The 14,389-nt window shown below is 39.1% G+C and overlaps 1 protein-coding gene across 2 annotated transcripts in view; it reads left to right on the top strand.

Annotated features, from left to right (window-relative positions):
- ush2a (Usher syndrome 2A (autosomal recessive, mild)) overlaps window positions 1-14,389 on the top strand; it is a 238,385-nt gene that overhangs the window by 205,657 nt on the left and 18,339 nt on the right. For both annotated transcript variants that reach the window (XM_077239789.1, XM_077239790.1), the window contains exons 59-61: window positions 4,085-4,243; window positions 4,521-4,683; window positions 7,264-7,618. In XM_077239789.1, coding sequence (XP_077095904.1) covers window positions 4,085-4,243; window positions 4,521-4,683; window positions 7,264-7,618 — 677 coding nt within the window. The remainder of the gene's footprint in view (window positions 1-4,084; window positions 4,244-4,520; window positions 4,684-7,263; window positions 7,619-14,389) is intronic.

Here is a 14,389-nt window from a genome sequence, read left to right as displayed (position 1 = left end):
GTGTCTCATTCATTCTCTCCTTCTCCGCTGTTGCTGTGGAGTTGAGGTTAAGTTCAGGTATTGGGTTGCGTGTACCAATTCTGATCATGTGCATGTCGGTGCACCCAATCAAACGGCAACACACAGATATATTATATTGATTAATATTTATTTAGAGGCATTTAGCTTTCTTGGTTGTACTCTGAAGAATAGATGGAGGAATTACCACCCATGCAGGAAACTGTACAGCTTATGTAACAATGAAAGAGATAGAACAGTCAAAATCCCTAAAACATAGTCCCTCTCCAAAATACCTTTAAATTGCTACCACTATTTTTTATTTGCGAAAGTATTTTTATTAAATTATTCAGATGCTGTTTACTGCTGGCGGAATCATTGAGATCCTCCCCATTTTACCTGATAAATACCGCATTCATTCAAAAAATAAATAAATAAAAGAATATATGTGTGTGTATATATGTATGTACATATATAATGTGTGTGTGTGTGTGTGTGTGTGTGTGTGTGTGGGTTGTGTGTTTACAGTATATACTGTATGTATATATATATATATATATATATATATATATTTTATATGGGAGATAAATAAGTCAACTGAGAAACTAAATTATGCTATTAGCTTAAAAGTCTCCTGTCACAGAAGTTAAATTTGCCTTTGTTTCAGCGATTCTCCATTTCAGGTGGGAGTCGACCCTGCGTTTAATTATTCATATATATATATATATATATATATCAGTATTTATTTATTGTTTATTACTTCTCTTTTTTTCAAGTAATGTGCCCTTGTAGTCTTTAATCAAAATAACATCCGCACCAACTCTTCTCTTCTCTGATGATGTGATTACTGCCGCGAGAGCATGCAAACCTGTCACTCACATGAGATTGTAAGGCCGAAATTCCTGATAAGACTGAACATAAGAGCTCTCACATCCAATAAAACAATAAACGTACTAATCTGAAGAAAAGATCATGAAGCAAGGACACAGTAATCCATTTGCCTCATATTCTGTCCTCACTCATCCTAAACCCCCCTTTCCCCACTCCTTTTCCTTTCACCCTGGTTGAAAGTTCACAAAGACTGGCAATATACCACTTATGATGTATCTTGTGCATCTGTTGCTTTTTTTTTCATGTTTGGTATAATTTAAATGTCTCAATTTCACAGAAGTCACTGATATTATGGGAAAGACTGAAAACATTCTGTACTGCTGTCAAAGGGGTGTGCATCTCATAAGGGATCCTGTTCAACCAAAAAGTCTTCTACTATTTACAACTTAGAGTTGAAGATTTCTTTGTTCTGGTCTGGGTATTTAAGGGAAAGTGGCAAAACAGTCATTGGGATTCTGTAAAAATGAAGAGAGAAAAAACCCATACAGTGCTGTGTGATCCTCCTGAGTCCTGAACTCAGAATTCACAAACTCTCTCTCTGCTGTCAGGTATGCATTTCTCTCTCTTAGATTTATATTTGAGCAATTGATGTTATGTATTTAGCATTTCTGAATTGGCTTCTTATTGTTTAATTATGCAATTGGCATGATACATTTTTACCTGACGAATAAAATGTTATATTTTATTGATTCTGTATTCTACTGAAATCATTTATTTCTAATAGATTATTGTGGATTGTGGTGTTTCTGCAAGTATTGTGTCTAGGATACGTCAAACTGAAGGGCCACGAATGCATAGAGCATGGGGCACATCATCTGGGACCTTTTGATTACTGTCTATCACTGACTTGTGCAAGTTGTATGAACATGACTTTTGCTACGTTCACACTGCCGGCTGAAACGACCCAATTCAGATTTTTTTGCCCCTATGCGACCTGTATCTGATCTTTTCATGACAGTCTGAACGACACAGAGCCGATCTTTTCAAATGCGACCCAAGCCACTTGGGTATGTGGTCCAAATCCGATATGTATATCCGATCTTTTGAAATGCGACTTCAATCTGAACGGCCAGGTCACATGTATCCGACCCACACATCATTGATATGCGACAAACGTCATAATTCTGCGTTGAAGTAGGTGGGAATGAGAAGATAAACAACAACAATGACCGTTGAGTACTCTTCTGCGCATGCGGGTCACTTCTGGGTCATTTCACGTTCAGGTTCACACAGGAGATCACAAAAGGACGCATTTAATTGGAAATGTGAACGGCCTTGCAAAAAAATCGAATTTTTTCCAAAAATCGGAATTGAGCATTAAGCCCCTGCAGTGTGAACGCAGCCTATGAAAACTACACTTCTTGTTAAGAGCAAGCATGTAGCGGCGACTTAAGGACATCATGATCCAATCAATTCCCGATGGACACAATCATGTCCCATCCTACATTCAATGTGGTTAACTCCTATTTATTGGTTTATTGAGACCATTCATCATCCCAGTTAGGTTATTAAGGTGTGAAACTGTGTAACTAAAAAGTCATTTTCAGAAGGGAGTCCATGCGACGTTTCTGAGCTGAGGTTTGTTCAGTGATGCAGAGCGAGTTGTCATTGATGTGGTGTCCTGCATGATCTTATCATTTCTGTTGCAGGCTGCATCCCACTGGCCTCCACCTATCAATCAATCACTCTGTTTACACTCTGAGACTGCAGCACCGGGCTCAATCTGCACATCCCACTGTGCATGTGGGCCAAGTGTTCTCGCACACGGAGAGTAAATGTAAACTCTCTCTACCTGTGGTTTGAGCTGTGATAGTTCATAGACTTCATCCCAGCATCCCAGACTGCTCTTGCGCATGCTCAGACTGACTACCCAGCCCACCTGTTTCACATATGTGTGAGAAACCCTTAGCATGACCCTAAGGGTTCCCTTAGATCTGCGTGTATGCATTCACCTGGTCATGTGTCGCAAATCTCTGCGAATCTGCATGCACGTATTTGTTTTCCCTCAAGAAGGTGCGTGTGGGTGGGTGTTTAAGCGTGTGCGTGCATATTCACACACTCAAGAGTGATTTCACAGGCTACATTCAAGCGGTCCTGATTGTCTGCCTCAGATGGTCCATCTTTTGTTATTATTGCCCTATTATGCGTCTCTCCTGTGAGAGGATCCCCTTAAACAACCTCAATTACACCATAAGAGCCCTTAAACAGCCCTGATACCCAGAGAAAACATTTACATAGCCCGGATCCTTTATTGACTTTACATTTCGAGAGAGGCGAGCGAAAAAAATCTATGGCTTCAAACTACAATATCTCACGCTTGGTTAAGTCCGAATGCAGAAACGGGCACGGTTTTAAGCTTCACCTGTGCTTGATGGATCAGATCTGATAGCATGTTCCTTTTCTTTTCCTTTGTGCCATTATTTCTTATTAGACTCTCATTCAAGTTGAAAGTGCAAAAACTCCAAAGTCAGTGATTAGTTGTAAATAATAGAACTTAGGGACCTGTGCGATTGAACTTTTCAGGCAGGATGCTTTGATCAAAGCACCGTCTAATTCCAGCGGGTTTTTGTGTCTCAGGCAAAAGACTACATCTGCTCAGGGAGACGGCAATGAAGGAAGTTGAATAATTTAACTTTTTCATTTGTAAAGATAATCAGCCCGTTCTGAATACATCTCAGGTCTCATAAATGTTGAATAACCTATCAGCCTCCAGTTGCCGTAAATTATGAAAGGCGCTAGTGATGGGAATATTAACAAAGCGTGGATGCCGGGACTCTACATTCTTTAGTTCAAATGCATTACCGAAGACCGTGTGCGTGTCTGTGTGTTTCGGACAGCGGTGGGATAGACGAACTGGGGGAAGTGCCTGCTTGGCCAGAAGGATGTTGAATCAAGGGCAAAGCTTCCCAAAGTGTCAGATCCACTGTATGTCAGTCCTTGCACTGTATTACAAGTACAAACGGCTCTTTGTATATTGCGATTGTGGAAAGGGTGAGCTGAGTGTGTTTTTGTTTTCAGGGTGGATTATCATTAATTTCTTTGGTTAGTTTGTCAGTTTGGTGATTTGTCACTGCATTTGTGTCACGTTTCTACATTTTAGATTTGCTTAAACAAGCTTGTAATCAATTTCCTATCAATGGCCTTTGATATCAGTAAAAGCAAGCAAACGTGACTTTCTGTTTCCGTTTGCCTTTAGGTGTGTATAATTTAAGTGCTCCTTTGGAATATAACGTCCTACTCAATGCAGGCACTGAGCGGCCCCTCGTCCGCCCTGCCGGACCAGAGCACTTCATGCTACTACAAGGACTGGACCCCTACACCATCTACCACATTCAAGTACAGGCCTGTCAGCCAGGTATTCTCCTACCCAATGAAACCTGAACCCTTTAAATAGTCAGACAAGAGAATTAAAATATATGATTGGGATGTTCTGTATACTACATTTCAGCTTTGGTGAAGACAACAATCAGTCGATATGGAAATATACAATTAATGTTCTTAAATATTACCATGTACACTCAAAAAACATATTCACACTATTTCCTTTGTTAATTTAAATATGTTGTATCAGTTCTACCTATGTATCGTATAGCACATTGCTTTCGTGTAAATATTTGTATGTATTTGTGCAGATGGTTGTGGTGTAGGACAGGGGGTGTCTGTTCGGACCCCTGAGGCTGCGCCTTTAGCTCAGGACCCTCCAGTTCTCACTGCTGCAGGTGCAGCTGTTATCGAGGTCCACTGGAGTCCGCCACACAAACCCAATGGCCTCATCACTAACTACTTTATATACAGGTACAAAGCACTCTCTCACATATAAACAACAAAACATGCTGGTCTTCTTATTCCAATATCACATTTGAATATTATTTGATTATTATTATTTTGTATTGTGAGTACAATGTATATTTTTATATTTATATATTAATTAATTATTTTATTCATTATTAACCACTAGGGATTCTCAAACCCCCATACTAGAAGAAGACTTTGAGGTTTGAAAGAAAATATTTGGCACAATAATGTTCACTGTGTGAATACCTGAATAATGTTGGTCACACAGGCCTAGGACATCTCTAGAACAGATATTTTGGCTCTTTTGTGGACATGTTAACCAGTAATATTAACTAGCACTCCTCTATCAATCTCAGCTGAAAATGCACTTTCATATAATGATGCTGTCAGGCTAATGTCAGTGCAGAGGTTGCATTGGGAATAAGTGTGTGTGTGTGTGTATGTTTAGGTGTGAGTCCATGTCAAGACATGTTTGAAAGGAAGTCCGGAAACGTAGACGGACACAAACAGTAATTATGCCTTGACCTTGACGTGAACAGGCCAATCACTGCTGGTTACACTTGTCAACATTTCCTCTCTACTTCCTGTGCAACTGACAGCAAGAAAAAGCAGAATAGGGAGGAGTGCTTATGTGGATATCGGCTGTATATCAGTGACTGTGGTATGTGAGCGCAGGAGAGAGAGAGAGAGAGAGAGAGAGAGAGAGGCTGATCGGCAGCTCTAAATGGAAGATGACATTGCCCTGCTGACTTTGATTATTCCAGGCACATTCAGAGCCGTTTGAGAGCAATATGAAACAGAATGCCATGATGATTGCACCCCGCACAGTGGGAATAAAGCTAAGACTGACATGGCACGATCACATCAGAATGCTTTGCTCTGCTGTTACAGAGGCATCCTTCAAGGAGAAGAGGGAGCGATGTGCCGGGGAGTAGCCAACTCTATCATTACGCTGCCAACATTGCCCTTATGGTCGGAAACAACACAGCCGTGCTCCGGCCGTGCTCGAACCTTCATTGCCCACACATCGTGAACGGCAATTTAAACCATTCAGGTTTTGACTTGAAGGATTCCAGACAATGATCAGATTAAACCATAAATTGAGATGTCTTTCCAATGTTTTCGTTCTAAGGATGGCTGAGAAAACTGTGTGTGTGTGTGTGTGTGTGTGTGTGTGTGTGTGTGTGTGTGTGTGTGTGTGTGTGTGTGTGTGTGTGTGTGTGTGTGTGTGTGTGTGTGTGTGTGTGTGTGTGTGTGTGTGTGTGTGTGTGTGTGTGTGTGTGTGTGTGTGTGTGTGTGTGTGTGTGTGTGTGTGTTAGCGACAGTGTAAGGTTTTAGTCAAGGGCAGCACGGCCGTTGACCAGTGTCATTCATATGCAAGGTCAGATCAGTCTAAGCCCGCATAAATCTTAAGAAAATATCATTAGCATAGCCACAGATGCCGGGGCATTCCGACGAACGCATGACTGGATTTCATCTTGGCCCTGATTTGGGAGCGGGATAAACTCTGGCAAATACATCACATTCAGGGGACAGTGAATTCACTCGTGGCTTAAAGGACTTGGTGTATTATTCTATCTGCTCATCTTAATACCGGCGATCAGCGCTGCGCTAAATGTAATCGGTTTAATGTGCTATTGTGTATGTATTCAGCTCATTGGAGGTTATCTGAGATTGTGAAGTGAGTGTCCCCTCCTCAGGGATGTTGTCCTCCACACTTTTAACTTATATTACACAGGAGAATGAGGTATTACCTGGGAGACTCCTTGACTGCTATACAGAATTTTTGTAAATCGGTTCTTAAGAATACATCCGTGTTCGGATTGCATGCATGCAGTAGTTGTTGAAAATGCTGGTGAGACAAGCATCGACATAATTCAACATAAGGATTCGCGGCCACAAGAAAAAAATAGAATCTCGAGGCAGCGACTTTATTGCATTGTTTGATCATCTTGATCATTACCTCGACAAAATGATCTTGTGGCCATGACAAAGCTTTGTGAACCAAACGTGTATTTATCAACTCAAATGTATGAAAAACAAAAAGCCTATTACAATGTTTACTTCCTGACTTCCTAAAGCAGAAGGTCTTGTGTTCCAGATGCAGTGTTGGTATGTGTGTGGAACAGACTGCTGATCGCAGCTGTGTGCTGTAGTTTAGCACCATGGTGTGAGACGTTCTTCTCCCCTGCCGGTCTCTGTTTGGCTTTATTTTAATGCGGTGGGTGAGATTAGGCCATTGCGGTGCGAGTGGGGCCGGCAGGGGCCACATTAGAGTGGTGAATGTCATTTTCTCCAGCAGCATGAAAGCCAGGCCTCTAATGTGGAGGAATTAACGAAGCTTGAGCAAAGCCCAGAGCTCCCCTCCTGCTCCTCACCTCCTCTGTGTGCTCTTCCTCATCTCGGCATCCTTCCTCTGGCACCCCCACTGAATTAGTTTGTTTTTGGGCCTCATTTTTAACTTGAGTCAATTTTGAGGGTCTTTGAAGTAGCCGTTTTGTCAAGTTCTTGTTGTCGTTCATTCTATGGTAAATTAAGTATTTCTGATTTTTCATGTGATCTAATCTATATTCCCTCTAGACAACCAATTGGAACTCAGGAGGAGCTGCTGGTGTTCATCTGGACCGAAGGTCCTCTAGAGTTCATTGATGCTTCAGACTCCCTTCTACCGTTCAGCGAATATGAATACAGAGTCAGCGCTGTGAACTCTAAAGGCTCCGTTTCCAGCTCATGGACGTCTGTCCGCACACTAGAGGCAGAACCACAGGGCCTGGACGCACCCTCGGCCCAACCCGCTAGTGCCTACTCTCTTCTGCTGAGCTGGACCCAACCTAGCATACCAAACGGAGTGATCTTCAAGTACAAAGTGGTGTACCAGAAACTACCTACCGATCCTACGTTTAACTCCACAACTGTTACTGCTCTCACAGTTCTGGTAAAACTCTTTTCTTCCATGAATTTGTGATTATTATCGTTCGACAAAACTATGCTTCTGTTTCTGAGAGAAGTTGCACAGATATAATACTATCTAGTAGCTAGTAGTACTTCTTTCTGAAAAGTAATATATTTGGGAACACAGTTTATTAAACACAAATAAAAAGGAATTTTGATAATAAGGAAAAAGGAATAATTGATCAATTGTGTACACTACTTTGCAAAAGTTTGTGCTCAGTAAGATTTCTTTTAAAGATTTTTTTTTTTATTGAGCAAAGACCCATAACTGATGAAAAAAAGAAAAGAAACAAAGACTTTTGAAGGGTCCTGTGACAGTAAATTCTTGAGAAATGGCTGCTGAAAATTCTGCTTTGCCATCACAATTGAAAACATTAAACAAATCTTGCAAACTCTCCATTGGTGTATAAACATTTAAATCATTTGTGAACAACCTGCAACTTGTTAAACTTGCTTAAACTTCTTGCCCCAGCCTGTCCTACAAGAAAACTGCCTAGTCTGAAAACAAAATTATATTTGATTGCTTAGTTGGCTATAGTTACATTATTTGCTTATTCTTTTTTGTTTTGTTTTCCACTTCCTTCTTTAAGTGTGTATTGACCCATTGTTGTGTTTTTGGTTGCAACGGATTCCAGTTCTAAGTTCAGCTTCAACACCTGAAGTTTTTCATTCTCCAGCATCAGCATCTGTCTGAGATCATCCATCAGTGATCAGCCCATTGCTTGCATGTTTAAACAGATTCCTCATACGCTGATGTCTCCACCTATAAAAGTAGCCGCTGTGATTCATGGCGTTCTCGTGTTTGACACAGAGGAAAAATAGTGTGCTGCTTTCCTTGCAGATGCTCACAACTGCATCATGGCCAAATTAAAGGCTTCAGCTTGAGCTCCTGTTCAAAACAAGTGTGAACAGAGCCAGCCTGCCCCCTGATAGCAGCAACACCATAAGGGAAGAAATCCAGAACCCACTGAGGAGTTCAGCTTCTCCCACAGAGCACCAGATAGATGCTTGGCTAATAGACAAATTAATTATTTTGATAGCAATTAATGAACGTCACCCAGGATAGGCCTTTTATCAGCACCCCTCTTTTCTTCGAGAGTAATTTACAGTTCCGCTTCTATTCTCTTGGCAGTCCTTTCAGGTTTTCTTGACCTCCAGAGGTCGGCTTCAGTGGTGAACGTGTGACGTCAGTTTGCAGTTAATCAGCTTGTAATTAATTTTCCATGTGTCCTCAGCCCTATTGAGTTATGACCCTGGCCTCCTAATGGCTGACGCAAATTTATCATTTTGTATATTGTACAGTTTTACTAATTTTAGAATATATCTTACGATTAAAAAATAAAACCGTCAGAAAATTTTAAATATTTTTGGGAATAAATATAATGTTCTGTTACTTATTAAAGCTGCTTGATTTTCTGTTTTTGATTTCTATATATTAAAATGAGCATTCATCATAAATGTACTTGGTCAGTTGCCAAACAGCACCAAATATCAAACCATTATTTTAAAGTAGCTAAATGCGCATATATTATGTGTAATGATGAATCTTATTTGCTGATAATATGTAATACCATGATTTTTTGTTTGTTTTTCATATTCATCACAAACTAGGCTAATTTTGTTTTGCTTTAAAAGTAAGTATTTTAGAATATAAAGCTTCATTTACCTGTACTGCCCTGAGTTTTCCCATGTTCATCTGCTGAAGACACTGTCCAATCACATAACCCCTGCCACGGAGAAATTGTAGTGTGGGTATTAGTGCAATTTCTCACGGCTACATTTATAATCCTTCGATCCTGCAGAATCTTTTTTTGGACACTGACTTTGTGCTATATCAGCTGTCCGCCTGCCATGTCAATACTTGGCCTGCAGTGGGGCATCATATTGATTTAGCTGTTGCCAACTGTTGAGTGGCTACAGGTTAATGTTCTCTGGTGGAGTGAATTTCTTTTTATGTCTGAGAATGAAGGATCATGCAATTTCTATTGTTTTCCAATGATCTTCCTCTTGCTTTAAAGTGTGCTGTGCACGGACAGTCATGTATGCAGATGATAAAACATTATATTTACTTGCAACATCAATTGAGAAATTGTCTTCTGCTTTGGATGAGGAATTACAATTAGTTGTAAAGTGGGTAGGGAATAATAAGTTGGCTCTATATTTGTTTGGATCAAATTCTAAATTTAATTTCAAACCATAGTTAAATATATAGTAAATTGTTGATTTTGATATTTGGAATGTATTTTTGGCACCGCAGGATAAGTAGGCACCACCTAAGTAGTGGCTAATGGGGATCCAAATAAACAAAATAAACTTGTTTATTGTTTAAATAAACAATAACATAAAAGAGTCATGCAAAGAAAAAAAGTAGTCATTGCTGCTAGTGTGTGCACTTTTTCAATCTAACAATGAAAAAAAAACTCAACCAGAAATATATCATAAAAATTATATTTACATTTTTTTTATTAGTATTATAATATATTATATTATTGTTTTTCCTTAAACAAATAATTGGTTTACAATATGCAATAATAGCTGGAAATTTGATGTATGTAGGTTTCATGTGCTGGTTCACGTGCAGCAATAAAGAAAAGTTGGCAGGATCTAGAAGCAGCAGCTACTTTTATAGAAACAAACTCAAAGAAACAAAACACTCCGAACACGTGAACACTTGAAGGACCGTGAACAGAACAACCAATGAACAGAAAGATGCACAGGCCTTAAATACAAGAGCAAACTAATTAACGAAATGAACTCCAGGTGCGACAGATAATCAAATAATGAAAACAAACTGAAAACTTAACCTATCCAAAACAAACACAGATAAACCCTGATAATGTAAAATTAATGATGTATCTATATTCAAAATGATAAATTAATAAATTATATCATATTTTATACATACGTATAGTATGATATAGGAGAATATGGAGCTCAGGACGTTATTAGAATTATACTAAAATGCCTTTTACTTGCTAAAAAAAAAAGTACAAGATGACAGATGGCATGTAGTAGATTGTGTACAACAGGTTTTTAGCAAGATCTGATCATCTCAATAATTTTAGAGGGCCTTAGATATGTATCAAATATATACTTTATAGGATTAAAACCAAATGTTATTTTGATGCTGTGATTGTAACATTGCTAGGGTCATCCTCGTTGAGCCCTGACCAGTAAACATGCTGTAGGTATCAATCAATCAAAAGAGATTTTTTTGCTAGATGTTTGATTAAGCTTTAGCAATCATTGCTTAGACACGTATAATGTGGAGACGAGTCAGATCGTGGTGCAGATGGTGTAACGCTGTTCAGTAGCTCTTCAGAAGAGAGGAGAGCTTGTGGTCTTCTGTGGTCTGAGCATGCCCATCCTTCTTTTTTTGGGGATGGGTGGGGCTGCTATTGATCCCCGGCTGTGCTGTGTGCCGTACCTCGTGCCAGTGCGTGTGATTAATGTGGACATCATGGCGGCGGGACTGAATGAGGCTACGGAGCGCAGGCGGTCTGAGCCGCCAAAAGCTTCCTCCCTCACCATGTGTGCAGACGCCCCTCATTACCGAACACTTATCAAGCCTACATGAGAGATTAGGCAGGCCCAGACCCGTCCCATCCATTCCTCCCTTTCTTTCCCTCTTCGTCTTTTTCGCTCTCACACTCTCAACGCTTTCGCCTTTTCCCTCTGCCTTCTCTACATACCTTCCACCGCTCTCTCTGCCTCTCTTGCTCTCTCTCCCCCTCCTGATCTTTCCAGATGTTGCTCAGCAGCCCCATGAGAACCCCAGCGATGGGAGATGTATTAATACATCCTATTGATTAGATCAGGACCCCTGACAGTCATTTGCAGAGATACCATCTGGCTGCTGTTCCAATGCCTTCACCCAAACAGGACGTGACACCTTATTAATCTCCACCGCCACTCTATAGACGCTTCGCCTTTTGCGCACAGAAGCCCGACTCTGTCGGAGTGGCAAGCGGAGATGCTGGCGGACCTGAAGGGTGCAAGAAATTAAGGTTATTACACAAATTGAGCCATATGGTCCAAATATTTCAGAGCTGAAATTTACTAGGCAATAAAAATTGCTCCTGCCTTCCTAATGGTGTAAATTACAGTTTAACCATGGCTCTAATGATGTCCTTCTGCTGCCTGTAACCACTCTAACATGAAGGACATTGTTTAAAAAATGCACAGGAAAAAAATGAGGAGGGGGGGGGTTTGGGTTGAAACTCTGGCAGCATGTTTACAATCTGTTAGTTTATCATTAAGAACACAGTGAAGAGTGCATAAACATGATGGTGGAGCGTTGGACCATGTCTTTGTGTAGAGTCGTTTACACACTGTTGAAGTGGAGCAGAATGATCCGAGCAGAACCCCGAGCAGCTCGTTTGGACCCTTGTTGAACCCAAACTCATTTGCTGAAAGGACAAACAGAAGGGAACTCCCGATGGTCTGCGTTATTTTTTTATTTGTATTATTATTATGTATTCCTCAGAGCTTTCGCAAGTTTTACTCTCATTTAAAGTTTCAGATCAGGCCGATCATGACATAATGTTCTGACCAATTTATGTCTATAATTTAAAAATTCTAAAATGTTTAGGTGTTAGTCATAGCCTGGTGGTTTTGACATGCTCTTTTTATATATATATATATATATATATATATATATATATATATATATATATAAATTAAGCTGTACATGGTGTTCATAAGTGAGTTTGAATGTGAGAACGTGAGTTCGAATCTGGTTTATCTCATATCCTGGTCCTGTTCCCCCCATCGTTTCCTCTGCAAGAAAGGCATGATTGTATAATATATATTAGTGCTATATAAGTGCTGTCAATCGATTAAAAAAAGTAACTAATGAATCGCTTTTTTTTCCTATAATATATATAATATAATATAATATATAATATAATCAGTTCTCAGTTACTTTCGAAATTAATGTAGAAACAACATAAGACAGTATATTTTAAATATTTGTTTAATGGCTTTTTATGAATAAAGGCCAGTATCACTGATACGTTTTTTTTTTTTTACATTAATGATAGACTAATGATATATTCAACTTTACAGTATAATTGAAAGCTATCGATTTCAACATTTATTAGGCTTTAAAATAAAAAACGTTTAATTTAAGTGAACTTAAAACAATCTTCACATAAACTCATTATAATAAATGTCATATTTGCCTGAGGCCTTCCTACCTGTCTAATAGGTAGGAAATAAACAGAATTTGAATAAAGTTATACAGTCTTAACAGCTTAAATTATGAATTAAATATAGATGAATAATTATTAAAGCTAAAATTTTCTCTGTTGCCTTTGTTCTTTGACTAACATTAATGTAAATCAAAGAAATAGGTTTATTATGCTGCTGTCACTTTCAGATCTGTCACTGCTGCACATGACGTGGATCTGACACGCTGTCACGCGCATCTCATTTTCTCACAACTCTTTAAGTTCATTTAAGATGTTATTTAACTCATTCAAGACTGCTCTTATGAGAATACTCGGCAAAACGGGCATTTTGGCATAATTCTCTGTTATTGTTTGTTCAAGCGTGAAAAGAACTCGATTCTGGCGCACTGTCTGTGCGCACAATACTGGTACGTGTCTTTCTGTGCATTGTGTGTGTCACGTAGACAGGAGATTCACAGACAGTGCATTCTCTTTTGACTTTTCGCGCTTGAATGGTTTAAAAGCATTTGCATGAATAAGAGCGTGATCATATAATGTAACGCTAGCCAAAGGATGACAGAAAAAATGGATGCTGCGTTAATTGTGTTAAATATTTTTAACGTGTTAAACTGAAAACATTTTGACAGCATTAATATATATATATATATGCATGGAGTTGAAAATTGGTGTAGTACTAATTATACAAAATTAGTATTTCAAATTTACCATTACAATAAAAATGCTGCTTTTATATTTGCTAAAATTTGCTTTTGGTTTGTAAAGTATACACTCTGGGAGTGTCTTTTAAATCTAATTTCTGATAAAAAAATCAAAAGTTAGTGGCACTTGACTCTGTGTACTTTCATTTTTATTTTCTTAATACGGCTTCCATCATTCTCGCTTCTGATTGTCATGCATACTCAGCCACAATCAGAGGAGGTAAACGGCACTTTCCTCTGTTTCTGTATATGTGTGTTTGCATGCATGAAGGGTTTGCTTCATCAGACACCACCCCAGTCTGAAGAACAGCTGAGTGATTCAAGAGCCCTCTGTCTGATTGAGGCTTGGGTTGAACAGAACTTTACATCTAAACCACAAATAATTAATAGTGTCAAGGCATCTCAGGAACTGGGTGCTGTTATTAGTACTACAGAGCAAAAGGGTAGATGTTTTGAAATGCTGCTCTAAAGTCTCTAGACCCTCTCAACAGTTAAGCTAAAGTGTGTGAAGGAATGGAGCAATGGTGATATTAAAGAGATAGTTCACCAAACATGAAAATTCTGTGATCATTTGCTCATGTCGATCTAAACCTGTATGGGGAGGGGGGGTCATAGTGGAAGTCAAGTTTAATGTTGCTTTGGACCCCATTGGCTTTCAATGTATGGATAAAAACAGTTAAAACATTCTTAAAAATATCTCCTTTTGTGTTCCACAGAAGAAAGTAAGTGATGACAGAATTTTCATTCGAAGATTTGCACTATATATTCTATGTGTGTATAAAAAAAAAAATAGACAACGACGGGTATTCAGAGATGAATGATAATGTTTATAACAAAATGCATCATTGCATCATTTTATCGGTC

The sequence above is a fragment of the Siphateles boraxobius genome, unplaced genomic scaffold (assembly GCF_051911475.1).
Source record: "Siphateles boraxobius isolate OS27281-9 unplaced genomic scaffold, OSU_SipBor_1 22, whole genome shotgun sequence".
NCBI lineage: Eukaryota > Metazoa > Chordata > Actinopteri > Cypriniformes > Leuciscidae > Siphateles > Siphateles boraxobius.
Note: the sequence above shows the minus strand (reverse complement) of the source record. Positions and strands in the feature narration are given on the sequence as shown.